This window comes from Chamaea fasciata, unplaced genomic scaffold (assembly GCF_029207755.1).
Source record: "Chamaea fasciata isolate MVZ Bird 193981 ecotype frontalis unplaced genomic scaffold, bChaFas1.0.hap1 SCAF_17, whole genome shotgun sequence".
Taxonomy (NCBI): Eukaryota; Metazoa; Chordata; class Aves; order Passeriformes; family Sylviidae; genus Chamaea; species Chamaea fasciata.
This window is the reverse complement of record NW_027094102.1, coordinates 6,525,057-6,552,484: the sequence shown is the minus strand read 5'-3', so window position 1 is coordinate 6,552,484 and position 27,428 is coordinate 6,525,057. Positions and strand designations below refer to the sequence as shown.

The window sequence follows — 27,428 nt, the reverse complement described above, 5'->3', positions numbered from 1 at the left end:
AGCCCTGCACTGAAGCAAACTGCTGTAGATCCACTGAAGTAATTTGAGCCGTGATGGTTCACAGGGGCAGAGGAACCAGCCTGTGTCTGCTCAGTGGCTTGTTCAGCATCTGCTCAAAGTGTCTGCTGTGAGGGCTGGCCCTGCCTGATCCCAGGTGAGACCTGCCATGGCTGTCACTGCAAAGGACACTTGGATGCACTGAAGGCATGTGTGGCTGTGCTCAGTCAGACCCAAGACAGCCTCCCAGCAAAGGGCTTTAGGATGAGACAAGCTCAAAAGGGCGGAAATGGGAGCAGAGAAATAACTGGTAGAGAAAATACAGGGCCAAGTATTTTGTATCTGCAGGTTGTACTGCTCCAGGTAAAGCCCCACTTGTGAACACTGCCAACCTTAGGAGAGCCCAAACCCCTGCAGTGGCATTCCCACACTGCTCCCTCTGCTGCAGGTGGGCAGCCCCGATGTCAGCCAAGCTCTACGTGCTCATCAGCTGGCCCGACGGCAGCCGGGTCATCAACATCGAGAACATCAAGGAGCCCCGCAAGCCCTTCCACCTCTACACGGTGGGGGAGCAGGTCCTGGCCCGCTGCCCCGGCTTCAGTGGGCTGTACTGGGGCGTGGTGGAAGGCATAAGTGGTAAGTGACACCTCCCTGGCCTGGGTTTGCAATCTGGGGCTGCTCAGGAGAAACCTTCCAAGAAGGAGTTTAGTTGCTGAAAGATCTCTTCCTACAGAGCATAAAGATACTTTGGAGAGAAAGCTGCTGGAAGATCGACAGCTCCTGGAGAAGTTAAGTGAGTAAGGGCTTTTGAACATTTCACCTTGCTACTTCTGTGGGACTTTTTGGGTTGGGAGAATGCTGCGCATGTTGTTGTCCCGTCATAAATTTCATGTCACTGCAATGAGTGTACAAAGCACTGAGTGTGAGTGGGAGATACACAGCATTGCTGCCCCACTGCGCATCCTCAGTATCTCCCTTCCTTTCAGAAGAAGAACCAGCTGTCCACAACATGATGCCATCCCCACCAAAAAAATCCAGGAAAACCTTTCCAAAATGGACCCCAGGGATTGCATCCAGGAAATACCCCAGTGACAAGACCTATCCTGCAAAGCCACTGCTGAGGGTGGCTGAGGCCAGCCTGCCCCATGATGCCAGCAGCTCCTCCATCCTCAAGGACAGACATGTCCTGGGAAGTGTGGCAGGCAGCCCCCGCTCACTGGCAGCTCCCCCCCACCCAGCCAGTGCCTTCACACCTCCATCCACCTTCATCACCATGGCCATGCCAGGGCCAGCGACTTCCCAGGGTGAAGAGGACATGGTTGGTCCAGCTGCCAGAGGTAACCTTGGGTTCACTGCTGCCTGGTCCTGAGTGACAGAGTGGGATGGGAACTTGCAGAGCAGCCAGAAAACCTCTGCTTTGCTCTAGGGCTGTATGGGCTTTGTCTCAGGGCTGCGGAGGTTAGACATGGCATTTCCTGGTCCTTTCTACCTGGGAGATCTCCAGGAGGGCTGTCTTGAGGGAGATGCCTGTATGGAGTGTATGGTCTCTGCTCTGTCAGGCACCAGCTCTGTCTCTTGGGCCAGCAGTTCTCTCTCCCCAAGCCAAAAGACAATCTGAATGAATGCCTGCCTAAATAACTGAAATTCCCCAAAGCCCTGTGTCTCCATTAGTCGAACCTTCTCAGATTTGCCTATTTCCCTATTTTTCCACCCACTACTACACCCATTAAATGCACTTATAAAAATATGCTAGTGTCTTATTTATCTGCTGACTAACAGCAGCATCCAGAGACATGTTGGCTCTGCTTGCCTTGCCCCCATCATATCTTTTGCACTGGGAACAGAAGGCCTTGAGATGCCACCTTTTTCTAATAACAAATCCCCATTGATCAGTCCTGGAGAGCCTGTCTGGATCACTGTTTACGCAAATGGAGTAATACGTTGCCATGCAATCTAGCAGGGGTGCTTAGATAATCTCTTCTGGAGACAGAGGGATTCAGGACCTTTTCAACAGCTGTTTCTTCAGCTTGTCTCCCACCCCTGCTGCAGATTATGTTGCCCTTCCAATGAAGAGGAAGTCAGATGGCATCTTGTCCCCGTGCCAGCAGCAGATCTGTCTGAACAGGTAATACCTGAAAGCACAGTAAGGACCCTGAATGTTTCGCACCACACATATTGATTTCTGTCCACGCTGTCTCCTTTCTCTGGCTGTCCTTGCTTTGAGTAGATGCTCATGGAGGTTAAACCCAAAACACAGAAGATAACAGGAGCTTGTGTGGGCACATGCAGCAGAGAAATGAGCCTGTGCTCTGAAGTCCTGATTCCATGGTGGGTCAGTGGGAGGTTCCCCATATCTGTGTGCCAGGGGGATGCACAGGAGTTTGTCCACATGAAGAATCCTTCATCTTCCCCCTCAATCTATTTTATTCTTGTTGCAAATGAAACCAGAATTGACTTTGCTTTGAATTCCAGATAATTCTTCTCAGGAATGAGTATGAATATGAGCACAATGCTGTTTGTGGCAGTGCTATTTAGCTTGCTTGTTTCTTCCAGCCGTGAAGAGCGAAAGATTGAGGCTTTGCAAGAGATGGATGGCTTTGAGAGAGTTCACAAAAATTTCAGTCCTGGTGAGGTGGAAAGGTAATTAGCAAAAGGAGGCACTTGTTCCTAACTGTGTTTTCCTCCTCACTACAAGAGTGAGCAGTGAGATCACAGATGGGTGGCAAAGTGGGGCAATTTTAAACCCCGAAGTTGCTGAGTCTCTTTACAATCAAGTCAGGTGTTTCTGATTGTAGGGCTTGGACTTAGAGATGTAAGAAGGCTCTAAAAAAGAGCAGAAACTACAAAGCTCTTTCCTATAACAATCAAAACATGGTTGTGTGTTCTTTGGTTTATAGTTCATTACTTTGATGACCAGTATCCAGTGATAAAGCGATGCTAGGGACAGTTTTTATGCAAAGAAATGGGTGCCAAAAATTCAAGTTATGGTTCTTGTATTGTCATTTCCCACAAGTCTGTTGTTTAATACCACAAATATGTGTGTCCTGGGACTTGCAAGACAGGCTTTATGTCTTTCCTTACAACTGAAAAGAAAATTGAGCATCAAAGTCTCCATGTATGCATGCCAAGGGGCAGTTGAGGGTTAACTGAACATCCCTGAGCACTGCAAAGTCCAGACCACGACATTTTTCTCTCCTGCCTTATTCCTTACCCACGAATAGCTGTAAGGGCTGATACTCCATCAGAGAAGTTGTCCTGCCCTGCTGCACTGCTTGGGTGGAGGAGCGACATCCACAGTGAGGACATGGTGTTTTCTTGCCTTTACAAACACAACTTTTATTTTTCAGGGCAGAGAAGATAGAGCAGCTGGAGAGGATGGTGTTGGACCTCCAGCAGGATGTCCTCTCTCTGAAGAAGAAGGTGCAGAGGCTGGAATCCCTCTCCTTGCAGGAGGAGCCCCACCGACAGCCATGTGAGGTGGTGGAGCTCTTCAATGGCTACACCAAGGAGCAGCTCAAAGAGACCATTAGGTTTGACCAGAAAATCAGCACAGCCTGCAAGACTCTACTCTACAAACTCTTCACCTCCGACTACATCCAGAGCCACTCCATCACGGGGCGCAGGGGCAACACCTTCCGGGAGGCCAAGCCCATGATGGACGAACGCTGCATCAAAATCATCAGGGTGCTGCTGAAGCAGAAGTTTGGGGATCACCTCAGTGACACTGTGATCACAGAGAAGATCCAGAACGTGCAGAAAGCCCTGAGGCAGAAGTTCAAGACAGAATGTCTTTGAGGCGTGGGGGATTTGGTGTCTCCTCCTACCATTCCCCTGTGTGTCTCTGAGCAGTCTTCCCAGGAAAGATAAGCTCAGCAGCTGCTGCTCAGTAGATTTCCCCCAGGAGCCAACTCAAGTGACCCACGTGCTAAACACAGCTCAAACACTGCCAAACCTCTGCCTGCATTGGCCAAGCAGGAATTTGGCCTAGCTTGACTTGGTTTTTGCACTCTACAAGTTCTTTCCCATCCAGTCTGTGTGCAAATCTCACTGTGTGTGCATGGAATCACCTCTGTGACTCTGCTGATGTGCTCAAAGGCTTCAGGGCTCCATTTGAGTCCAAGAATGGGTCAGGAAGGTAGCCCAGTTCCACACTGCAGAAATGTTGGCTTTGGGATAGGGGATCCAGCTGCAGACAGACTGTGTCACCCAAAATGGCTTCTCTCTGTCTGCCTCTGGTTGCCTTGTTCTGCCTGTGGGACAAAATTTACTCTCTCCTCACAGTGAATATTTTATTTCCAGCAGTAGCAGAAAGGCAGACTCATTAAAATGACACTTTAAAACATTCAGAAAAAGATAACTTGATTTTTTCCCCTCTACTTTAATGTAGGCATATGGAAGAGTTGTCTTCCCTAACAAAAGTCTGCTGAACAAGAGAAGGGGTCACCCATGGAAGTTACATTAATTTTCCTTTCAAGATCAGATTATTTCCATACAGGAGAAATCCCTTACATTTTTATGACACAAGAGTGAGGGATGGAGGACAAAATATGGCCCAACTTTGCTTCAAAGATGTACGTATTTTGGACACTCTTACTAATATTTAAATACAGTATTTTTATCCTAGATAAGAAGTGCCAAGTACAAGCAGACATATTCCTGAGAGGCTATAAAGAAGGTCTAGAGAAACACATCTTTTCCTAAATAATTCAGAGCTGGAGTGTGGGTGGGTTAAAATTGTTCTAAGTGTTAAAAGAATGAGATGCTGACACCAGTCCAGCACTTAACAGAAGTGCTGCAAAATACCAAACATTCCCTTTCACCAAAGCTTCTCAGACAAGAAATTGGTTTTCTCGGCTTAAGTTTTAAATTATTTAGGAAAAGAAATGCCAATGGGTTTGCATTAATCAAAACATTTGCATTAATTTATATGTTTTGTTGTGTTTTCAAGTATTTAATTTCCTCACAGTTACATGAGAAATAACAATGCAAAATAAATGTATTGGAGAAACAAGGAGCTGTTTTGAAAGGGAAAAAAAAAGAAAGGTGTTATTCTCAGAATTTTCCTCCACCTTCAGCTTTTTTTTTTTTTTTTTTTTTTTGAGTTTATCCATTAAAATAGGGTCAATGCTGTGATGCATTTTGGTTTTTGAGAGAGATAGGCTTGCCAATGTTTCTGGCACTATTTTCATCAGATGTCTCTAACAGTCATGTTAAATTGCAGAAGTAACAACTAAAGATATTCCTTCTGTTTTCCCAGTGCAAATGCTTTTACTAACTATTGTGCAAACACATTGGTGATGATTTCTCCTTTGTAGGGACCTTGACCTGAGCAGCAGCTGGAGCAGGTCTGCTGTGATTCCTTAGAGCCGGGAGTGCAGCCAGTCCTAGAAAATACACTGAAACTGAGCAGAACTGCCCCAAAACCTCCTCAATGCAGAAACACACCTTGAAATACACCAGGCCTGCCAGAAACCTGGGACCTTCCCACCTCAGGCCTTAGGCTGGAATCACTGCTCAAGGTAACACCCCTGCTGATGTTTTAAATATTGACTTATCAAAGAGAAGATCAAGGAGGCACAACCAGCCTTATCCTGCAGAATCTTAAAGCTCATCCAGTGCCACCCCCCTGCCATGGGCAGGGACACCTTCCACTATCCCAGGTTGCTCCAAGCCCTGTCCAACCTGGCCTTGGACACTTCCAGCGGTGGGGCAGCCACAGCTTCCCTGGGCACCCTGTGCCAGTGTCTCTCTCAATGTCCCCTCCCAATGTTCGTCACATCCCTCACCAAGCTGCAGCCTGGAAAGCCAGCTCATGAATGTTATTTATTAAAATAAGTGCTGCTGCTGTCCTCCCCCACTGAGCCCCCTCTGACGAGCTGCAGATCACTCCTGTGAGCAAAGAGAGAAAAAAGAGCCAGGGAATGGACTTGCTGCGGGGTGCCACGGCCCCTGAAATGCGCCGGCTCTAATCAGCTCCCCGAGAAGCAGATGAGCTGGATGACCTTTCTGCTTGAAAAGCCCTTTGGTGGCTCCCTCATAGGTAACTTCCCAGCCTAACATGCCTGCTGGTATTCCGGAGTGCTCCTGGTAAGTGGGCTGATGGATGCTCTGCGGCTCTGTGTGCCGCACAGCCACGGCACTAATGAGACGCCGCTCAAATGGGCCCTTCTCGGCTATAAAAGTTGTCCTCAGATACTCTCAAAGGCTTTGATATGGCAGAGAGGCTTGAAGAAAGGCAAGGCAGGCGGCTTTTCGTCAAACTTAATTTTTTAAAGTGTTTGTGAGCCGGAGGCAGCGTTTGCAGGCTAATTGGGAGCACTGGCAGCCGCCGGCGATCAAACGTCAGCAGGAGGATGCCGATGCTCTCGCCTCCCTGAACTCTCCAGCTCTGGCTAATCAGCCTCGAGAGGGAGGATCACACAGCACTGGCATGTGGCATTCCCTAGGGGATGCAGGGGTCAGGGCAGATAGAGGAGGAGGAGGAGGAGGAGGAGAAGGAAGGTTTGTGCCAGAACCACTTCACTCGGGGGTGTTCAAAGCCTGTGTCTCTCTCTAAGCGGTGAAGGGCAGCTCCATTGAATGGAATTAACTTCCCACTTTAAATGAATTACCAGGAAAAAGTGGACAGCACTTGCTGTTGAGATTAATTACTCTGCTCAATCTGCAGCATCTTGTAATAAATGATGCTCCTGCTCATCTTCTGGGTGAGGTGGGTGCAAGAGGATGTGGACAGTGAAAATGAGCGTCAAAACTCAGGGTAGGTCTCCAGGGAGGTTCTGCATTTGGTTCAAAAGCAAGAGAAATGGTGCTTGTCAACATTTGCTAATGCAGGACAGGAATGGAACACGCAGTCCTCTCTCCCTCCAGGAGCTGGAGCAGCAGGGCTGATCTCAGGTTTGATTCAGCCAGGGTGTGCCGGGACCTCAATGGGCTGTGGGGCTTTCTGAGGACTCTCTGTCCCCAGCACCCCAAAACACTGCAGTGGGGCCCTGCCACACTCCCACCACCTGGTTACACCTCTGCTGTTTCCTTAGGAACCAGCTGAAAGCTGCATGTTACTGGCAGCAATACACAGGTTTTCAGGGAAAGATGGGAACCTTTCCACCCTGCTCTGTATCGACCTTTACATTTTCAGCTGGGTCAACATGAGGCTTCTGACATTTCATAAAAATCACAGACTTGAATTGGAAGGGACCACTAAAAGTCTTCTAGTTTAACCCCCCTGGAATGAGCAGGAACATCATTAACTAGATCAGGCTGTTTATAGCCCCTCCAACCTGATTGTGAGCGTTTCCAGGGATGGTGCATCAACAGCTTCTCTGGACAACCTGTGCCAGTGCTTTTTGGTTTTTTTTTGGTTGTGTTTTTTTTTTTTTTTTTTTCTGGTTGTAGTTTTTGTTTTGCTTTGTTTTGGTTTTTTGTTTTTGGTTTTTTGTTTGTTTTTGTTTGTGTTGTTGTTTTGTTTTGTTTTCAATTCCAATTGTAGAGGTGTTGTTGACAGTGTGATTTCTTGTGGGGAAAAAACAAACCCAGCCCAAACAAGAGAGAGATCCTTTGGTGTTTAACCCCATTTATTTAAAATTAATTTCCTTGACTCTGCCAGGGGGATTCCATGTGCAGTGCAGGCAGATTTTAATTTTCCCGTTACGTGGTCTGTAGTTCCCACTCACTGCTGAGTCTCTCGATGCCTGCACTGTGTGCATCCCCCAGAAACCAAAACACATTCACTTCATGGCATTTGGGATTTGGGCCGTGCACACTGATGTTTTTCTCTGTGAATGGCTGTTTTCCTTCTATATCTCCTCTGGAAATTCCTGTGCACAAGGACTGCAGCCACACCAAGTACCCAAAAGCTGTGTGAGACCCAGTGGGAATCATTTATTTGCTGCTTTTAATGAAAAGATGTGACACGGACCTCAGTGTCAGGGAGGTGACATGTTAATGCTGCCGCGGAGCCCACACACCGTGTGTGGAGACAGCTCAGGAGAAGATGAAGAAAAAGCAGAATGAAATCCCATGTGCTACTGAGCTCTGTGAGAAACAGTTTGAAGTCTGTGAAGTGACTGGGAGAGCTGGATAGAAGGGACAGCTCTGAGAAGTGTGTGGTACATCAGTGACGTCCTAATAATGATCTTTACACAGATATGAAAAGGTATCATTTTGCATGGCCTGAAATTCTGTGTGTTTGTGAAACAAGCTGTGCTGAGCTCATCTGGCTCTGAAATATCATCTCTGCACCTTAGCCAGGAGCAGCATCAGAGTTCTGAACAGATTCATAAAGATCAGTCATAACCCAGAAGCAAACCGTGGCAATACACATCTGTGGCAGGTGAGGAGACCCAAAGCTTTCATTTTTGTTCTTGCAGAATGAATTCAGCAATCAAAATCCTCTCTCTTGGCATTCAAATACTTTAGTTTCACCTCTGCCCCAGACTATCGCTATGAAGTATTTCTCGATGTGGCTGGGGATAGGTTCTCCCCCCATAGCTCTCAGCAGGTTGTTGCTAATGAAAGATGTTCTGGAGGGTTCAGATGTTTTGGTGTCCAGGCAGGGAGTGCAGAACAGGGATTACAAGTGCTGACGTTTACTGTGCTAGAGAGTCCAAGGGACAAATTTGTGCCAATTAACGTCACGCCTTTAACAGGGAGGATCAATTCTTGTTGTGCTTGTAGCAGAGTGTGGTGCCAGAGGGATTTCCAAAGGAAATCTTGGTCCGTGTAGGCCAGGGCCCCAGTGCTGAAGCTCCCTCCAGGCTGGCTCCAGCCCCTCAGGGTGCCCAGGAGCAGGGGATGCCCACAGCCCAGTGCACCCTCATTAGCCCTGGGGCTACCCAGGGGAGAGCCCTGGATGAGGCTCTGCAGGACCACGCAGGCTCAGCCCTGCTCCCTCATGGGATCCCATGGGACAGGGCCCGTGGGGATTTGCCCCGACAGACACCAAATGTGTCCAGAGAAATGGCAAGCAGAGGGTGACCTCTGTCAGTGGGACCCCTCTGTGCACAGGTGCCCCCACTCCTGGGGTGGCTGTGCCAGCTCCCCCAGGGACCTCCAGCCCTGGGAACCTTGAGCAAGCGAAAACCACAACTTTGGAAATGCTGCCTGTGCCCAAAGCAAATGCAAAGAGAACTGGGATTTGAAGAAAAAAAAGAAGGTTTATTTTCAAAAAAACAGCAAGAAAAATGAACTGCAGAACATTGTTAACTTGTATGAATATTTTTAACAGCAACAATTGATAAAACGTATTTACAAAAGAACTTATCTACCAAATTTATATGAAACGTATTTACAGAAAACTAAAAGAACTCCTAAAACCTATATCTTGAAGACAATACCAAACTCTAGAACATATATACACAACGCAAGAGTGGCATGTCTGTCTGGGATGATCTTCAGACCTGGAAGAAAAGCAGGTGCCAGGTCAGTGCAGTCAGGCATGAGGGGTGTTCCATGTGCCCCCAGGCTGGCACACGCTGGCACAGCAGGTCTCTGCTGGCAGAACCGAGCCTGCCTGGGGTTGGGGGCTGTGACCCGGTGGGACGGAGATTGTGTGGCCCAAAGCAAGCGCAGGGCAGGCTGGGGATGGTCACCAGAATCCTGAATGCTCAAGGACAGGGGCTACCGTGTTCTTGAGCAGGGACCACCCAGCCCAGCTCCAGCCTGGTGCCAGGGGACCCACTCTGCCTGTGGGGGGCACATACCTGCTGCTGGCATCGGTCTTAATCCACGACGATGACCTCCTCCTCATTGTCTTCATTGAAGTCCACAACCTCAATCCACGCTTCTATTTCAACCTCCACGGCTTTCTTCTCGTCCTCCACATCCACCTCCATCTGTTCCTCTCTGGTCTCTTCTTCGTCTACTTCCATCTCCTCCTCTATATCCATCTGTATGTCTACCTCCATGGCTTCATCTGTATCTTCCACATCGACCTCCATCTCCTCCTCTCCATTCTCTTCTGCATCCACTTCCATCTCCTCCTCTATATCCATCTGTATGTCTACCTCCATGGCTTCATCTGTATCTTCCACATCGACCTCCATCTCTTCCTCTCCATTCTCTTCTGCATCCACTTCCATCTCCTCCTCTGTATCCATCTGTCCATCTACCTCCATGGCTTCCTCCCTGTCCTTCTCCACATCTATGTCCATCTCTTCCTGCGCTTCATAACTCGTGAGGATCCACCTCCATCTCTTCCTTTCTTTCTGTGACTGCCTGCAGAGGTACAAAAACCTCAAGAGAGGGGTCCCTGTCCCACACCATCTCCACAGAGCTCCAGCCCACCCAGGAAGTCCAGGGATGTCCACCTCCCTGGAATGGCACCATGCCTTCCCTCAGGACAAACACAAACATCATGCAGACGTGGGTCCAGAAACACTCCAGCCAAGCAGGAGGTGTCAGGACTGACACAACCTGCAGAGGTAGCAAAACCTCAGACTGGGATCCCTGTCCCACACCATCCCCACAGAGCTCCAACCTACCCAGAAAGCCCAGGGGTATCCATCTCCATGGAATGGCACCATACTGTGCTCAGAAAGAATACGAACATCTTGATGGAACTGATACAGGCAAATTCCAAGCAAAATCCAGGCAAAATTCACGCAAGCAGGAGCTATCAGGACTGACGGGTATCGGGGAGCAGGGGACAGGCAGGATGTCAGGAGTGCTCTTGGAGCAAGGGTGATGGGTTGGCTAGCACAATGGCCAGTGGTTGTGTTGTGCTGTCTGCTGGAAGGTTCAGTTAGGATGTGACATCACAATTGCCAGGAGTCCAGGGTCAACTGAAGTGGTTGGTGAGGACAAGGGAATGTTGAAAGCCCTGAACAGTTGGTCTTGGAAGGCACCCTAAAGATCATCTTGTTCCAAGCTGAGCAATCTTCCCCCAGAGCGTGTTGCTGGGAGCCCTGTTCCCACCTGGCCTTGGATGTTGCCAAGGATGGGGCAGCCACAGCCTCCATGCACAGCCTGGGCCAGCGCCTCACCAGCCTCAGTGTAAAAGAGCAGCATCTTCCTTCAATCCAGTTTAAATCGGCCCCCTGCAGCTGAAAGCCATTGCCCCTTCTCCTCTCACCACAGGCCCTGTTGAACACTCTGTGCCCATCTTTCCTAGGGGACCCTTCAAGCCCTGCACAGCTGCAGTGAGGCCTCCCCATGGCCTTCTCTTTGCAGGCTGAGCATCCCCAGCCCCACGTGGCCAGCACTCAGTCACATCAGTGGGAGTCAAGGCTGAAGGGTGGCAAATAGCATCAGGGACTGAGAGCTGGGAGCTTTAGAGCCAGGTGTGTCTCTAAATGTCCAAAATTCATAATGGTGGCGGGGAAGATGGTGGGACATTGGCTCTGTTCTAGCTGGTGAATATTTTCTTTTTTCTCCCTGCTTTTCTGTCCTGCTGACCCAGGTTTTGCTGCTTGAAAGGAAGCTTGGCACAATATCCCTTGTCTTGTCCATTTGTAAAACAGTGAGCAGAGTCTGGGCAGGCCGATGATGCAGAGCAAAACCTGCAAATCCAGTGCTGATACTGAGCCTGGGGGCTGCAGCTAAACCCAATCAGAAGTAATTCCTGGAAAGTTGAGCCTGGTTTACATTTTCTGGAGTTTGGCTGTGCCAACTTCACCAGTCATTTATAACAGAGCAAACAAAAAACCTCAAACCAAAACCATAAAAACCCAAAGAAGAAAACAAAGAAACCAACCCAAGCAAACCAACCCAAACAAAGCAATGAAACAAATAGATGAAAACCTCCAAATAAAAGCAAAGGGAATGAGGAGTTAGGATTAGCTGTGAGGATATCACAGCAGGCAAATGAATGGCTGCTTCCCACAGGATCACCATAAAAAGCCACATATAACAGCTGCTCCAAAATATAGCCAACAGGAGAAATATTAGAAGTGATACATGGCAACTTTGGGGGCAGCTCTGCATGAAGGTGAAGGATGAGCATGCGGTGGTACAGATCCAGCATTCCCCACCCTCCAGGCCGCTGTTTGCTCCTGATGGAAGACCCTTTCAGGACTGTGGCCCGTCTCAATGCAATGTAAATCATTTTCACAGCTCTCGGTTGAGCCACTGGCATTTTCCAAGTGACATTCAGGCACAATCCTACTGCATCCTGAGCACCTTCATGCCTAGAACCACAAAATAGCTCAGCCTCTCCCTGAACTGCATCCCCCAGAAACCAAAACACATTCACTTAATGACATGCAGACTGTGAGTATCAGATAAAGGAATGATGTTAAAATGGAGCTGATTTCCTCTCTGGGTTTTAATAGAGGCTTACAAAGCCTGGCTGCCTTTCCATGAGTCTGCCTGGTGTTCCAATCAGGTTGGAGGCACTTGGAAAAATCTTCTGCACAGGGGGAGTGGAAGTGTCTTTGGTTTGATACCTTCCATCAGGCAGCTGCAGGAACAGGGAGATCTCAACTGGGGGTTGAAAGAAATACCAGAAGGCCAAGCCTTGGCCTGTATGAGCTTGGAGTTGTGTGTCATTTCCTACTGTCACCCACACACAAATACTCTGTTTCACAGGAAGATTTTTTGTTCTTGTTGTTCTGCTAAATCTTTGTCTTGTTTGGCTTCAAAAAGCCAATAAAAATAAAACAACCCACACAGAGTGGGAGCTATATGTGTGTGTTGTTTTTGCACTTCTGGACTACTTTTTTATAAAAGTAAGTTTTTATATCATTTTACTTTCTTCTTGAAATAATATCTGCGTGCTTGTTTGTTTGTTTGTTTTTGTTTGAATGCATTCCCATGCCTGGTGCAAATACATCAGATTTTATACTTTAAGCAGCCCTTTATGTCTCTGCCTCAGTCCTATATTCGTTACGCTTCACTTTAACCAGTATTTCTCTGTCTGCAGTACATAATTACATTATTCCAACCCATCTCTCCATCTCCCCCACCTTTTCAGATCTGCATGGAACTGAGGAGATCGTTATTAAAACACAGAATGCACAGAAATAAAATTAACCAGAGCACTCGTTCTCTGTGTGCTGAATACACTGAGGAAATAAAAGGGCCTTCCAGTTCTAATAAAATCTGGATGTGAATTGCCTCATAAAAGCTTGGATGAATTATTTTCAGGCGCCGAAAAGAGAGGTGAGAGAAGAGAGGGATCTTGGAGCCCTCCACCAGCAGGATGCTTTCCTTGCCTTGGTGTGCAGCCCAATGCCAGAAAAGCTTTGGAATCAGGTGAGATGTTCTGCTCAGAGGATGAACTTCAGGCCTTGATGAAACACTTGAGTCACAGGGCCACAGGCTGATAAAGGCCCTTCCAGTGAAAGATTAGTCCTACTGAAGTTGCTGGAGCTCTTCCCTCTTCCTCCTGAGGTCTCAGCCCTCACTTTGGTTCTTGCCCAAGTCCCTGGATGGTGGAGGAAGGACCCTGCAGAGGTATGGTGACTTCTCAGCCCTGTTCTTGCCACACTCTGCTCTCCCCGGGTCCCAGGAAGGTTTTAGGATATGGATGTGGCTTCTCACCTTCATCTGTGTGCTGGAAGATGAAGGTGCTGAGGGACATGCCCCAGGTGTCCTCTTGTCACCTGCACATTCCTGCTGTCCCAGGATATTGCTGTTCCAGGAGACGCAGCCTGGTGACGTGCTTACCTTTAAGGACATGTTTGATTGTGTGGGCTTTTCTTTTGGCACATGGATTCAGCTGAAGCTGAGGGGACTGTGCCTAACTGAGTAATGGAGAGATTAACAGCCCAGAAAGCCAGGATTGCATGGTGCTCATTGATTGTTCCTCTTAAATATAAGCAGAGCAGCCCAGAGTGTCAGGCGTCTGAGGGGAGAGGAGACTGCAGAACTGATGTACTCCTGCTAATGAATAATCGTTAAGCTCCAAAGGAGTTTATTATTATTGCCATTAATTCTGCTTGTACTGTGCCTGGAGACAAGGAAGGTGGAGAAAGATGAGTTCATGACCTACATATTACAGGCTAGATTTTATCCTGGTAATATGAGAAAATCGATCATTTCTTAAGTGAGAGGACTGATAAAATCACTGACTTCGGAGGAGCAACATCATTGCTTTTATGTGCTCAACAAGCTCACTGGGATGGTGCTGGAGAAGGGTCAAATCCCTCTTCTGGACACCATAAGGTCAGGAGCTAGTTTGCCCTCAGTTTCCCAGAGGCAGGAGGGAAGCAGGAAACACCATCAGCGTTCACACCTTCGCTGATGTTTGGATTTCTCCTCTATGCTAACCTGAGTCTGACTGAGGTTTTACTTACCCTGGATTCAGAACAAATTGCCCAAAGTCAAGGAAAGCCATAGGAAGATCCCTCCAGCCATAACAGGGATGGAACTGGGACAGGGGTTTAATGTTGTTCCTTAAGGTGTTTTGGATCAGGAGTAAAATACTGTCATGATATGAGAACTCTGCTCTTCTTCACACCCCAAATGACTCCAGTACATTCCTTTTTGTACCTCTGAGCAAGAGGACTCCTTCCTCTCCTGGAAACTAAAAACTGAAATATACAAACCACCCACAAAAAATAGCTGTTGCCATTTGTGCAGACCAAAAGGGATGTGCAAACTGCACTCTGTCTTCTGGGTCTTTGGTCAGTGTATTTCCCAACTCTCTAGGGCTGAACCAGGAATTAGCTGGGTTTGCTTTCTGCAGAAGTGCTGCCTTTCCCATGTGGAGATGTTTCTGTATTTCTTGGCTCAGAATGGAAGGAGCAATGAGCATGAATGTATTCATGACCCTTCCCATGAGAACTTTAGAGTGAAAAATGGAATCAGTCACTTTAATGGGTTGTCTTGGTGGAGGAATTTTACACCTTACTGTAGCCTTGTCATTAATTCAATAATTCCTCTTTATATAATACCCAGTGCTCATTTAGCCAATGCTCTGAGGAGTGGGCTATGAATGTTTATTTGTGGGAGGGAAAGTAATTCCCGAGAAAGCCAGGAGCAGACCGACTTTCTGGTGAATAATTTGAAAGTTGGAACTGTCATCCCCATATTTTTCCTGTAACTGCTACAGACTCTGACCCACTTTTTTGTGCTTGCACAGCTTGGAGGGCTGCGTTTACCAGGGCACTCAAGAGCCACCAATACAGACCAGGGAAATGTGGGCATTTCCAAAGAACTGAGAGAGGGTAAGGACCTACCACTGCTGTTCTTCAGGAAAAATAACCCACTAACCCTCCCTGCCCTGGCAAAACTGTGTCATAAATCTGGACTAATCTTTGATGACAAATGGCCTGGAAAGTGGGAAAGGAGAAAGCTCATGTTCTCTTGTGAGAAGAAAGATGAGTTAATTCATGATTAGGAAAGACAGAAAGTGGAGACACTTCCAGCTGCATGGACATTGTCTTGACATTGCCTGTTAAATGCCTAATGATGACAGTTAGTGTGAATTAGCTACAGAATATGTTTTATTGTGTTTTGTGGTCCCCAGGGCAGACGTGCCAGAGACTTTTAAAGAGAGTAAAAACAGAGAAGGGGAGGCCTCCATTTGGCTCATTTTGCATTTGTAATGTCTGGTTATTAATGATATTGTACAGTCAAAAAGCCACACGTGGCTCCCATATAGTACATGTTAAGCCTCAGCATGTTCTGTCTTTATAAATAAAAGCATGGAAAAGTGGATGAATCACAAAATGACAAGCAGAAATGTACCTGAATACAGGATTTTTTTTTCATTTTCTAGGCTGAAAACTGGGATAATGTTTTTGGTAAGCTGCTGAACTGGCAGCTCTTCCCATCCCTTTTCCAGGATGCCAATGCAGGGTCCAATTTTCATTGCTGAAGTCTGTGAGAGTTTTTCTCAATGATACTGACCATCAGAAATTCAGATACAAGGGAAGAAAAAAAGTAATCAGAACTCAGCAGGATCCAATTTTCCATCCCTGAATTTCAATTTGACAACAACAGTCCATAGAAAAAATACAAATATAATTTTTGCTGCAGACAGGAAGGAAAGAGGGTGCTGAGAGCTCTTGTGTTGTTTGATCGCTTTAAAGCCTTCCCTGCAGAAACTGAAATGGTGAAATTCTGCTTGAAACGTGCTGGCTGCATTTACAGACAGAGAGATGAGACGAGTAAATCTTCTTCAGCTTGGAGCAGCCTCCCCCAGACCTTTATGTTTATCCACTTAAATACAAAGACAGGATTTTTTTTTTTTTTTGGCTCATCTGTGGATTTACCTTGAGTACTTCTGGTTTAGCCATCCAGTTCAGGGAAAGAACAACCAAAGGGGTCCCAGCTGTTTCCCCCAGCCCAGCCTTTTCTGTCCTGTGATGTTAATGAGTGATAATGCTTCACGAGCGTTTTTCACAGACTATTGCTGCTCAAAATCACTTTGGTGCACTGGGACTCTTATTTTCTGGGCATATCAAGAGCTTTCTGAAAAGAAGAGGAATAAAGACAAATGAAGTGTTGTGGCTACAAATCCCATAACGGCTTGACCTTTATTTGTTTCAGAATCAAGTTTTAAAGAGTGGGTCCCTCACCAGTCACCTTGGGGATGCACAGCACTGCTTTGTCCTTCTCCTCCATAACTCACACTTCCAAAAGGCAACAATTTCCTTTCAAACTGAGGAGCTGTTGGGAATTGGACAAAGATTTTTCTTTTCCTGGTTAAATCTATAAAATATAAGACTGATCAGCTTATTACCTGGGGTGGAATTATTTGTGAAGAGAAGCTGGGGCAGCTCCATGGCTCCATCCCTGCAACGTCCTCATTGCCACTGTGAGTGTATTGGGCTCTCAGTAGGGGGGGGATCACTGGGATTTGGGTAACCAGATTTCTTTGGGAGTGGTGGTAGCTGAGGCATTAGTGCAGTCAGGAGAAATGGGAAGGACTCTCTGATGTAACAAAAATTTTTCTGAGTCTGTGACAGAGCAATCCCCTCTCCCCGAGGCTCTAGTAAAGTCTTGCAAGCAATGATATGAACCCCATCACATGTAGCAGGGAGCTGCTGGATGGAGCCTGGGCAGGGGCATGAAAGGAGATAATTTCTGAACCCCTCTTGCCTCTCAGTACAAACCAGCATCTCCTCCATGCATCCCCTCATTGATCTTTAAGGTCCCTTCCAGCATTCCATGGCTGGACCTGCAGCAGCTGCTTGTGCATATGTAAGTATGGATACTGAGATTTCCTTCCCAGAACCTTTGTCTTCTTTCACTTCAAGCCCCCAGTTTTTCTAGTCCCATGGGGACAGGAAATAGGAGTGGCTGCAAAAGTGATGCTCCATGGCCAGATTGAAACCCATCTGGGCAAGTGGTGCCCTGTCAAAGCAGTGAGAAACCTGACAGTGGCACAGAGTGCTGCATTTTTTCCTTCTCTTTTTGGCAGGGAGAAAATGCTTTTGGCCTCTTCTCTCCCAAGAGGGGCTGGAAGCAGGTGTTTGACAGCACTGTGAGCACCACACGAGAGCCATCGAACCCGTGGGCGAGGTGTAATATCTTCACTGTCCACGTCCTTTTGGAAAGGTGCTTTGAGGCAGCTGTATTCCCAGCTTGCAGAGGCACTGCCAAGGGAATTCTGGGCTCACACTGTACCATTTCTGAAGAGATAACAGCCCTGGATATTAAAGAGCCTCTAAGGGAACAGGAGCAGCTGCATGATGTTTTTGTAGACCGAAGGTACAGCTCTGGAAGCACTAAATCTGGAACATCAACAAGCAGATTAAACAAGATGGTTTAGCTCTTAGAGCCAGCCTCAGGCTTGCCACTGAAATTGGTTATGAGAAAGGAAATCTGATATTTCTAAATCTCAGAAGGTTTGGAAGCTGTGGGTGGTGGTGTGCAGGTGTGGGTGGGTGCATCTCCATCCCAGTGAACCACTTTAACCTCTTGTAAGCATTCACAGATCATCTTGGTGACCATTACATTAGGAATTAGCACTTGATGGCTTCAAAACCTAGAGTAAGCTTATTAATTATTTGTTACATCTACTTTCCTTTCCTTTGCCCTTTTTTTTGCGGAGAAGGATGTGTGTCTGATTTGGGGTTTTGATCACATTTTTTTCTTATCTCATGCAAGTTCTTACAGCCTGCAGGTGACCAGATTTTAGAGCCCACACTTGCAGAAGTGGAACTCTGAAGTGTCTCCCCCCCGATCATCACTGACCAGATTTGAAGTCTGGCCTGGGTAAGCACCACCACAGGTTCAGTTTGACTTCTGAATATTAAAATACTGTCACCCAGGTTTAGGGGTTTCTTCAGGAAGAGGGCAGCACAACAGTGATGCTCTCCCTTTCCATCTACCCAGTAGGGGGTGAATTTTGCTCAAGTGTCAGCTTCTATTTCTCAGAAACAATTTTATTTCTTTCTTTGCTGGACATAAATGCATCTGTTCTCTTTTCTTATTCAGAAAAGAAATGAAGCAAACACCTCACTTGTTCTCACCACTCAACTTCGATAAAGCTATGGCTTAGAAAACTCTATATATTAATAGCGTGAATCATTTAAGTGAGGTAAAAATTTCCATGATGCTTTTAGTGTAGGCAACTTATCAGGGGCTGCCTTTTAATCTGTTGTAGCAATCTTGAACATTAAAGCCAGGTTATTTCATAAAGGGATGTATTCCTTTCACTGGGGAGGTTAATATCATCCATGATTATATTTGACATTTGGGCATGGCATATTATTTTTCATACTGTGTCTGAGCCTAACTACCCACTCCTCTCATGAGCGAGGTTTGAAGTGGGTACATTTCAAATCTCTGCACACATCCATGAGTGCCATCCTAACAGCCTCATCACTGCAAATAAGAAAAGACAATTTAATGAACAAAACGGGAAGGGCGAATTCAGTAAATTAAATTTCTCTGGAGCAAGCAAAGGGTAAATGTTGTTGTTGTGCATTCCTGCTGAGGAAACTATGGAAGGGGAGAGGGTGCTGTGCTCCTTGGAGGAGCATCTCCAGAGCATCCTCACTGCAAATATCCCTGAACAGACACTGCTGAGGTGCAGCTGATGTGCAACCGGGCCTCCCAGCTTCTTGCAGAGATTCCTTTCAGGACACAACCCACAAGCATGGCTTAGGGCTCTCCTCTCCCCGAGGAACAGGGATGCATTTAGAGGGACAGGTCCAGAGGCTGCTGTCTCAGTCTGAGAACACTTCGTGTCCTGTCAAGCCAACAGGCTCTGGCTGGTTGTCAGTGCAGGGCTGCCGAGTGTGAGCCAAAAAGGGCCTTTCAGGGCTGCAGATGGTAAAACTAATCTTGAATTTCAGTGCTGGGCTGGTGAAGATGGCAGTTCTCAGTTAGGGTAAATGCATATTTTTTTAGCAGTCAAGGGAGCCCACGGCTCATCCTTGTCTCCACGTGAATTGATCTGCAAACTTGAGCTGTTCACTCTCTGTTGGAGCCCCACTGGCTCCTGTTTGTCTTTGCTAAGAACAGGGGGTTGAAGGTGGAGCTCTGGGTGCTGTTCTTGGGCATGAATAACTTGAGGAACTTACTGCCACCAATAATACCTAGAGCTGAGCAAGTTCTTAAGGAAACCAGGGCCTTTCTACTCAAAAGTGTGAATTCCTGGGTGCTGTTCCTGTCGTTAGCCAGCTGTTTGCAGTGTGTTGAAGCCAGCAGGGCCTTGACGTGGCCTTTGGGTGTTTGGTTTTGTTAAATCACTGTTCTATTTTAGGCTTTGTTTGTTCAGCCTTAGAGCCTTGGTTATGTCCCAATGAACCCTGGAAACAGAGCAGTGGACTGAGAGGAAAGAAAGGGATCTGAGGAGATGACAGTGCAGGAGAGGGAAAGAGTAACTGGAATTAAATTACCACCAATCTCTGAGGCACAACAATGCATTAAGGGATTTCATGGAGGATTCAAACAACTGGGCTTGAAAAAACTCTCTTCCCAAAATTCCGTGTCATCAAACGTCATTTCCACAGTCCCATCCTTTGATTTATTTTCAAATAGCTGATAATGCTCCCATGAATTCTTCTGGCTTTGTCTTTTATCTGATCCTGACACTGAGGCTGCCAGGGAGGAAAGACTCCAAACAGTGAGAGCAGCGGCTCTACCCTTTGCTTCCTGCAGTGCAGGGCATTCGAGACAAAAGGGACTCTGTAGGACTACAAAAGCAAACCTAAGCTTGCATCAAAAGCAGGAATAAGCAGATTCCCGGCTCTCTGAGCACTGCCTGGTTGAAGACACCAAATGGTCACTGAAATGTGGCCATTTGGATTAATCACAAAACACCCTGGACTCAACAGGGCCAGGATTTTACCCTGAAATCCCCCTATTGCTCTTACACGTTAAGACAGTCCCAGTCATGGAAAATGGGGGTGGGAGAAGGCATCAGGATGCCACAGAAATCTGCTCCTCCATCCACTTTTATCTGATCTATCATTTCCATTCCTGTTTACAGCAATCTCACAGACTTGGAGACTCACCTTTTCCCCAAACAATTGGCCCTTAATCCTGGGGAAGGCCTCCCAATGCCTGACTTCCACCTAGCATGGGAAGCTCCAGAGGTGAGTTCAGGGTGCAGATAACCTTGCCTGTCTTTTGAGAAGCGGTCAAGTGGAATATTTTTGTTTTGTAAAACACACCTTTGGGCAAGCTGGTGGTTTTTTATGTATCAGCCCCTAATTTTTAAACCCACCTGTATTCACCTGTGGCACAGCACTGCTTAAACAGAGCTGTGCATGGAGGAGCCCAGGACTGTTCAGGGGAAGGTCCTTTGGGAAATACACCTCTGGCCCCCCTGTCCCCTCTCCCCTTGTTCCCAAACTCACGTGATCTGCAATCAGACCTGGTTCCAATCAGAACTCCTGTACTTATGTTCTGGGGTTTTTTACGACTGCAATTTTGTTTAACATTGCCCCTGAAGAGCTCTGTAGTGTTTTGCAGAGCTTCAAGTACAAGAGCTCCTTGAATCTTTCCCCAAAGTATTCCTGCCTCTGTCAGGAAAGAATATTAGAAGAGTGTGGTCCTGCCTTCCCCTCTCACATTTGGAGGCTGTGGTTCATGTTTTACAGCATCCTGCTCCCATTACCCTGCTCTGCTTTCTGGAGGGTTGTTCTGTAGCGTCTCACACAGCAACAGGACTAATGAGTTTTTATGTCCCCATGGGTTTGGATCCTTTGTCTCATATCTGTTCTCTTTGATTTCAGTAACCCTGATCCTGTATCCTGCCCCTTGGCCATCGTGTCCAGATGAGACAGGGCAGAGGGAGGGATGTTTTCCAGCTGCATAGATACAGACTGGTCCACCAGCAGGGCCTGACCAGACAGCAGCACACTGCCACCAGAAAACACAATTTTTGGTTGTTGCATTTACTTTCCTTATGCCACACTTTTCACTAAAATTTCAGGCTCTTCCTGCCTTTGTCCCACCCATCCTCCCCCTCATAATTGAGTGATTTTAAGCATTGCTAATGAACTGAACATCAGAAACAGCCAGATCAACCAGCACACTTGCAGAAGGCTCTTCTCCTTTAGAAACCAGGATAAAAATCCAGCTGCAAGGACTTTGAAAATGTAGGGAGAGGATTCTACAAACAATTCCTACCAGGGAATGCTTGTGAAGGCCATTTGATAAGAGCTTGTCATCATAGTGGGGTGGAACAGCTGAACTTGTTAATGGAAATGCCTTTTCTATCACCATTCAACTATTTTGCAAGGCAGGATTGTCTCAAATAAAATTATTTTTGTAAAAAATAAAAGATTTCTCTACTATCACATCTAATTGTGGTATTGGGGAGCAAAATATCATGTTGAATGGACTTTTTGGAAGGGAACTGGTTATTTATAGTCATGCTTCGTAAAAATTGGTCAGAGCAATTGTTTGAATTGAAAAGAAGCTCATTAATTTTTTCTCTCCCTTTCTTCTGCCAGGGCAAACAGCTGCTCTTGGGCTGTGCCCAGCGTGGAGCTCTCTGTCTACCAGCAGTGCCACTGCACCAGTGTCAGGCTACAGCAAAAAGGTGGCAAAAACATCATCTGGATGATCATTATTTCATTTCAAACTTTTTTGGTAAGAGGATGAGACTCTTGAGGTGAGGGTGAATTAGGAGCATCCATTGCTGGTGACCTCCCTGGGTTTGTGTGCTCGAGCTCGAGGCTGGGGTTTCCATCTAAGGTGCCCATCACAGGTGAGCACCTGGTGGCCCTGGAAAACCCTGCCAAGCTCCATCACTCCTGCTGGAAGGAAGAGCTGTGCTCCCCCTGGATCGCTGTCGGAGCTCATCCTCCTCTTCCTCCTTGGGCATCCTGCCCCTCTCCAGCTGCTGCTCTCAGGCAGGTCTCTGGTGAGCTCTGTCTTTGCTGAGCTCCTGAGAGGCTGAGCTCTGCCTGTCTGAGCTTTCCAAGGAGATAAATGCTGGCACAGGCCCTGCGTTGCTAATTAGCACACAGTAAATGAGGCCCATCGCTGCAATGGGCACTGGAGATGAGCTAACACTGGCTAACTTTGCATGGTGAGAACTGGGATCAGAGCAGGGATAACAGGGATGGATTTTACTGCACATGTCCCCTCGTGAAACCTGACTGGCATGGAGGGGGCGTGGTGATGAAGCAGGACATCACCACCTCACCTTTTCTTTTGGAAGGTGCATCCCAAGCCCATTCCCAGGCCAGGATGCTGTAGGATATTATTCCACAGATGTGTAAGAGGAACAGACATTTTCAGGCTGTGCTGTGGACTCAGCTCACCCCAAGCTGGCCCCAAACCCACCCCAGAATCCTGAGAGCTTTCTCCTCTACCAGATTTGTTCTGCAGCTGAGCTGCTGGGGCTGGAAAGTGTTCAGCATCATGTCCACAACTCATCTTGCTGCACAATGGAAGCCCAAAAGTCTGGTTAAAATATGAGGGGGGAGGATGGTCCTGACAGTTCAATTAATGCAGGGATTGGGACATAAAAATCCAGCAGGAAATGTTATGTACATTTGTAAAATGGTACTTGCTGGCTGGGAAAAAAATGTAATGATGGTGTTTTATTTGATAATTAATTTGAGCCCATTTCACTGCCCGCAGAGCCAAGGGGAGTGTGTGGCTCTGTGCTTAGATCTTCACGCCACTGTCTACTTTTCACTGTTCAAACTCAGCACCACTTTAAACTTTTTGTACAAATAAGAGTGAAAACAACACTAAGCCCTTCATCCCGAAGTACAGAAACATCATTCTTCTTTGTAAGTCACCGTAAATTACAGCTGCAAAAGCAAACACTGCTCCCTCCACCTGTGTGCCAAGTAAATCAAACTAAGCTCCTGTAAAATATAATCCTCTCCCCACGGACACAAAGTCCTTGCTGAAAAGCACAAGGATAACATGAACTGACCAAAGAAGTGAAGCACTTTAATCTTTGTTCTGAAATAACCTAAATTGCAGCCCTGCCGCTGCTCAGAGCCACCTGCTTCCTCTTCCCACTAACACAGCCCAGGCTATTTAGCTCCAACCTCCAATTTTGCTCTTCATTATTTGCTGGCTACTCAGAGCTGCTCCACTTGGGAAAATTGCTGTTTCTGTGTGCCAGCCTGGCTGTGATGTGCTTTTCTCTAACTGCTTGGCTGCTGTGTGTGCATGACTGCATCCAGGTGCGAACAGCTGGGAGACCTGTCCTGCAAAAATGCACGTGCTTCCCTTCGGCTTATTCTCTCCCTCTCTCCTGGCTGTTTGGCTGTTCTGGAAAAGTCTTAGGGCAGTGTTGAGGAAGGGGGATTTAGTGTCCCTGTGGGTGCAGTGGAGTGGGGTGACAGCCGGGTTTGGGTGGGGTAAAACAAGCAAAGCCCAGGCTGAGCTTTCCCTATGGGAGGAAGTGTGAGAGCATACCACAGTTCAGGCTTTGTCTTCCAAAATCTGGCAGTGCTGAAAAGCTGCAGGTGTCTAGGAAGATGGCGATTCCCGAGGGAGTCGCGTTGTCCCAGTTCAGGAAACTTAATTACCAGCAATGCCAGCTCTGTTTTATATGAGGGAACATTTTCTGTGTCTGACAAATTCAGGCAGGAGAACCCATGGAGGCATCACACCCAGCGAGAAGGGCAGATGGCATTTTATAACTCTTGCAGTCTCCTCAATCCCACCAAGTCCCAGGTAGGAATAGGAGCAGACAAAACTTTCTCTGTGTGCAGCAAGAAGGTGTTACCAGAGCAAGCTGGAAATGGGACCCCCTGGCACGTCAGTATTTGACTGGGGGAGACGTGGGGGTGGCATCAATTGTGTTGTGGCTTTGATGTATTGTCACTTCAAAGCACCAAACTCCCCAAATAGTTCAGGTTCTGCGCAGATGTTGACAGGTGATGATAAATCCATGCAGAGATGGGAAAACCCAGTCTTTGGGGAGAGCTTCAAAGCTGAGGCTGAGAACATTGCAAATGTTATGAAATATTTCAAAGTCTGTCAAGTGGGAGCTGTGCTTTTAGATTAGGTTAAGAAATGTGTGGGCTAATTTTGTGAGACTCTCCGGCATTTACTGTGGATTACGGAGTCCCTTTTAATCTTTAACTGGCTGCACTTTTCTTTTGGTTTTCAAAAAAAAAGAAAAAAAAAAAAGCCTCGAAGGAACCTGACAAAAGTTTGAAGGCAACTCCCTGATGACTGCAGTCAGTGAATTATGCAGAGCCTTTTGCTAACAAAAATGGGCAGATGGGTTCCCAGCTTGGAACCTGCACCGCTCCTGGCGCAGGGAAGGAAACAGCATCAGGAGCCAGCTTCAGGGGGACCACAGCCTGCTCACAGCTCCTCCTCCCGTCACCTCCTGTTTTGCCTCTCTTGCTTATCCATCTTCATCTTTCCAGCTCAGTGTTTTCCCAGCGCCACAGGAGCAACACAGACCTGAGGGAGCAGCCTGGACCTCCTTGGCTGCTGCATTTCAGCAGAGCTTCTCCCTTTTACAATCCTAGAAGTGTTTGCTTTGGAAGGGACACAAAGATAATTTACTTTCAACTTCGTCTTCGACTTGCCCACCTTCCAACCGCGTCCAGTTTCACCAGAATGAATCCCCGGTGCCGTGAATCACACCTGTTAAAGCTGCTTTGTTTAAATACCTCTGCCCTCCAGCCAGATGCGGCACCCACCTTATTTTAGTCCCGTGAGTCAGCGCTAATTTTTTTTGACAGGGAAATATCTATGGCCTGTTGGTCGGTGTGAGAGCCCTCTCCACACACACCAAGGACCAGCGCGTTGCCTCCAGCTCCATTAGTGGTGTCTCTGTAAACACACCGACAGCTTTGGGCTTGCAGGGACAGACTTTTAGCAGCGTTCGTCACCGCAGCCAACAGCTCTGCTCATTAAAACTAAGTGAAGGACCGGCTGCTAATGGAGTGCCAAGTGGCTTTTTTTATCCTCCTTTTCTTTTCTGTGTACGGGAAGAAAAAAAATCGAGTGAGCCTTCTTGAACCTCCTGATTGTAAGCGAATGTGTTACTCGCTCAAAAACCTGTCAAAATCAAGAGGAAAGAATTATAATTTTGATGTTCAATTGCATGATTTCTTTGTCTCTTTAAGTCAAAGCATTGTTTTAAATTATTTCATCCATCAAAACTCGTTTAGCAGAGATTAAAATTCAAAATGAGTTTAAGAAAAGATAAAGAACCATTTGGCTTGTTTTAATTCCTGTTGTCTTTGTGGGAGTTAGTGTGAATAAAATAGAGAAATACATTTGGGTATGAGTGGTGCTGAAGAGCAGAAAAATGGAATTCGAGCCTAAAATTCAACATGTTCTTATGCAGGAACAGTATATTTTTTTCAGGAATTCTTTATTTCAGATACTTAAGGAACCCAAGGCATTACAGAAATGATAAAAAAGGAGAAATATCTTGCTTTATAGCAGCTCTAGAGCTGTGGAGGCAGATATTGCTTCTCTCGAAGACAATTTGCAGTGTGGGAACTTTAGTATGTGTATGAGGTTGTAAACCTGGTATTGTCGGTACCTGCTGTACATTCAGACATCCAAAGGTGATAAGCAGGGGTCACTGAGCAGGAGCGACTGAAAAAGCTCCTTTGGGATTTCATTTTGCTATAACTGTCGCATTTCTTTTTGGATGGAATAAAGCATTTCTCACAGCAGCGAGTCCCGAGCTCTTCCCGGGTTTCCAAAACGAGTTCATGAGCCTTCAATAATGGAAACCGTGTGAATCACTAAAATATAATGTTTGCTACTGAGTCTCCGTGGCTGAGCTCGTTCCCAGGCTGCAAGGGGCACAGACATCCCAGAGCCACGTTTCCCCCGATGGCTGGTGCCAAGCGGAGATAATGAGGCTCAGCCTTGCTGCTTGCCCTGCCTGCTGCTTGGAGAGGTGGAATGAGGTCCTGGGAGAGAGCATCTCAAATCTGACCCACAGCCAGTGGATTTGGGGGATCTGTCACACGCTGGTCTATGCTGGAGCATGAAATGACATTTCCCTGGTGCTGAGGGGGAACTGGAGTGAGAGGGGCTGCAGTGTCAACTCTGCAGCATCACAGCATTTCCCATGGCAGCCCCTCCAGGAGGTTTTCCAACAGCCTCATCTTGACCAAAGACAGGGCCACTGCTTCTATTTCTGTTTAAATTTCCCACTGAGAACACATTTCAGCAATGGGAGGTGGTTTTGCTCCCCAGACCACTTGGGGTGGGATCCTGGGATTAGGTACAGAAAACCAGTCCTGGTCTTTTCTGCATCTGTTCAGCAAAGGTGTAACATCTGCTTGTATCCAGATATTAAAACACAGGATTTATGGCAATACAGCAGAAATAAAGTATGTGCATGTAGTGGCCTTTCTGTGAGTGTGTTAATGAGGATATGCAGGATGAAGATCTGCAGGGATAATATGAATATATTGTGTATTTATGCTGCAGAGAAAACCCCAGCAAGTATTTCCCTCCACTTCAAACCAAAAGCCCCATAAAGGGGTACAGGAGAGGAGATTTATTCCCAAAGTTTGCTGTGTTCAGCCACTGGACAGCTCAGCAGGAGGAGGGGACTCAGCCTCCTCTTTCTCAACCTGCCACGAGCAGATGAAGCTCCACTATTGGAGCTGGGAAAGAAATAAGCTCTGACCAGGTACAGGTAATTAATGAATTCACTCTCCTCTCCCTGCCTCTCCTCAGCCTTCTACTCAGCCAGCCCTGGAAAGGAGCAGAGCTGCTTCTGGGTTGAGGTGATGGTGAAAGTGGTTATTTTGTCAAGATTTTGGCAAGATTCATTTAAATGAATACAAGTGAGACTCTAGGAAGGAAGGGTGTTATTTCTTTTTACTGCTTCTTGTACCTTGAAATGTTGCCTTTAAGCCACCAGGGAGGTCCCTGGAAACCTCTCTGGGAGAACAGGGAAAGCAAAGCCTCTTCTCTGAGCAGTGGTGGGAAGTCATTGTGCAATCAGGTAAAGTTTTAAAGGGTTAGTTGGTGTTAAAAGTCAAGATTCTGTGCAGTTTTCTGCCGGGGATGGAGCTGTAGCTACAGACTATTACAGAGCCTGTGTTGCTTCCTGAGTTGGGCAGCTTTACCTCTTCTTTTCTTGTCCTGTGTCCTACAACACGAAAAAGAAAATTAAATGG

The 27,428-nt window shown here is 46.9% G+C and overlaps 1 protein-coding gene across 1 annotated transcript; it reads left to right on the top strand.

Annotated features, from left to right (window-relative positions):
* Positions 1–277: 277 nt before the first annotated feature.
* LOC136298255 (uncharacterized) lies at positions 278–5,216 on the top strand. Its single transcript, XM_066198883.1, has 6 exons — positions 278–633; positions 731–790; positions 984–1,334; positions 2,047–2,122; positions 2,551–2,637; positions 3,345–5,216. The coding sequence occupies exons 1-6, from the start codon at positions 459–461 to the stop codon at positions 3,790–3,792; spliced, it is 1,197 nt and encodes a 398-aa protein (XP_066054980.1). The 5' UTR covers positions 278–458; the 3' UTR covers positions 3,793–5,216.
* The last annotated feature ends 22,212 nt before the right edge of the window (positions 5,217–27,428 follow it).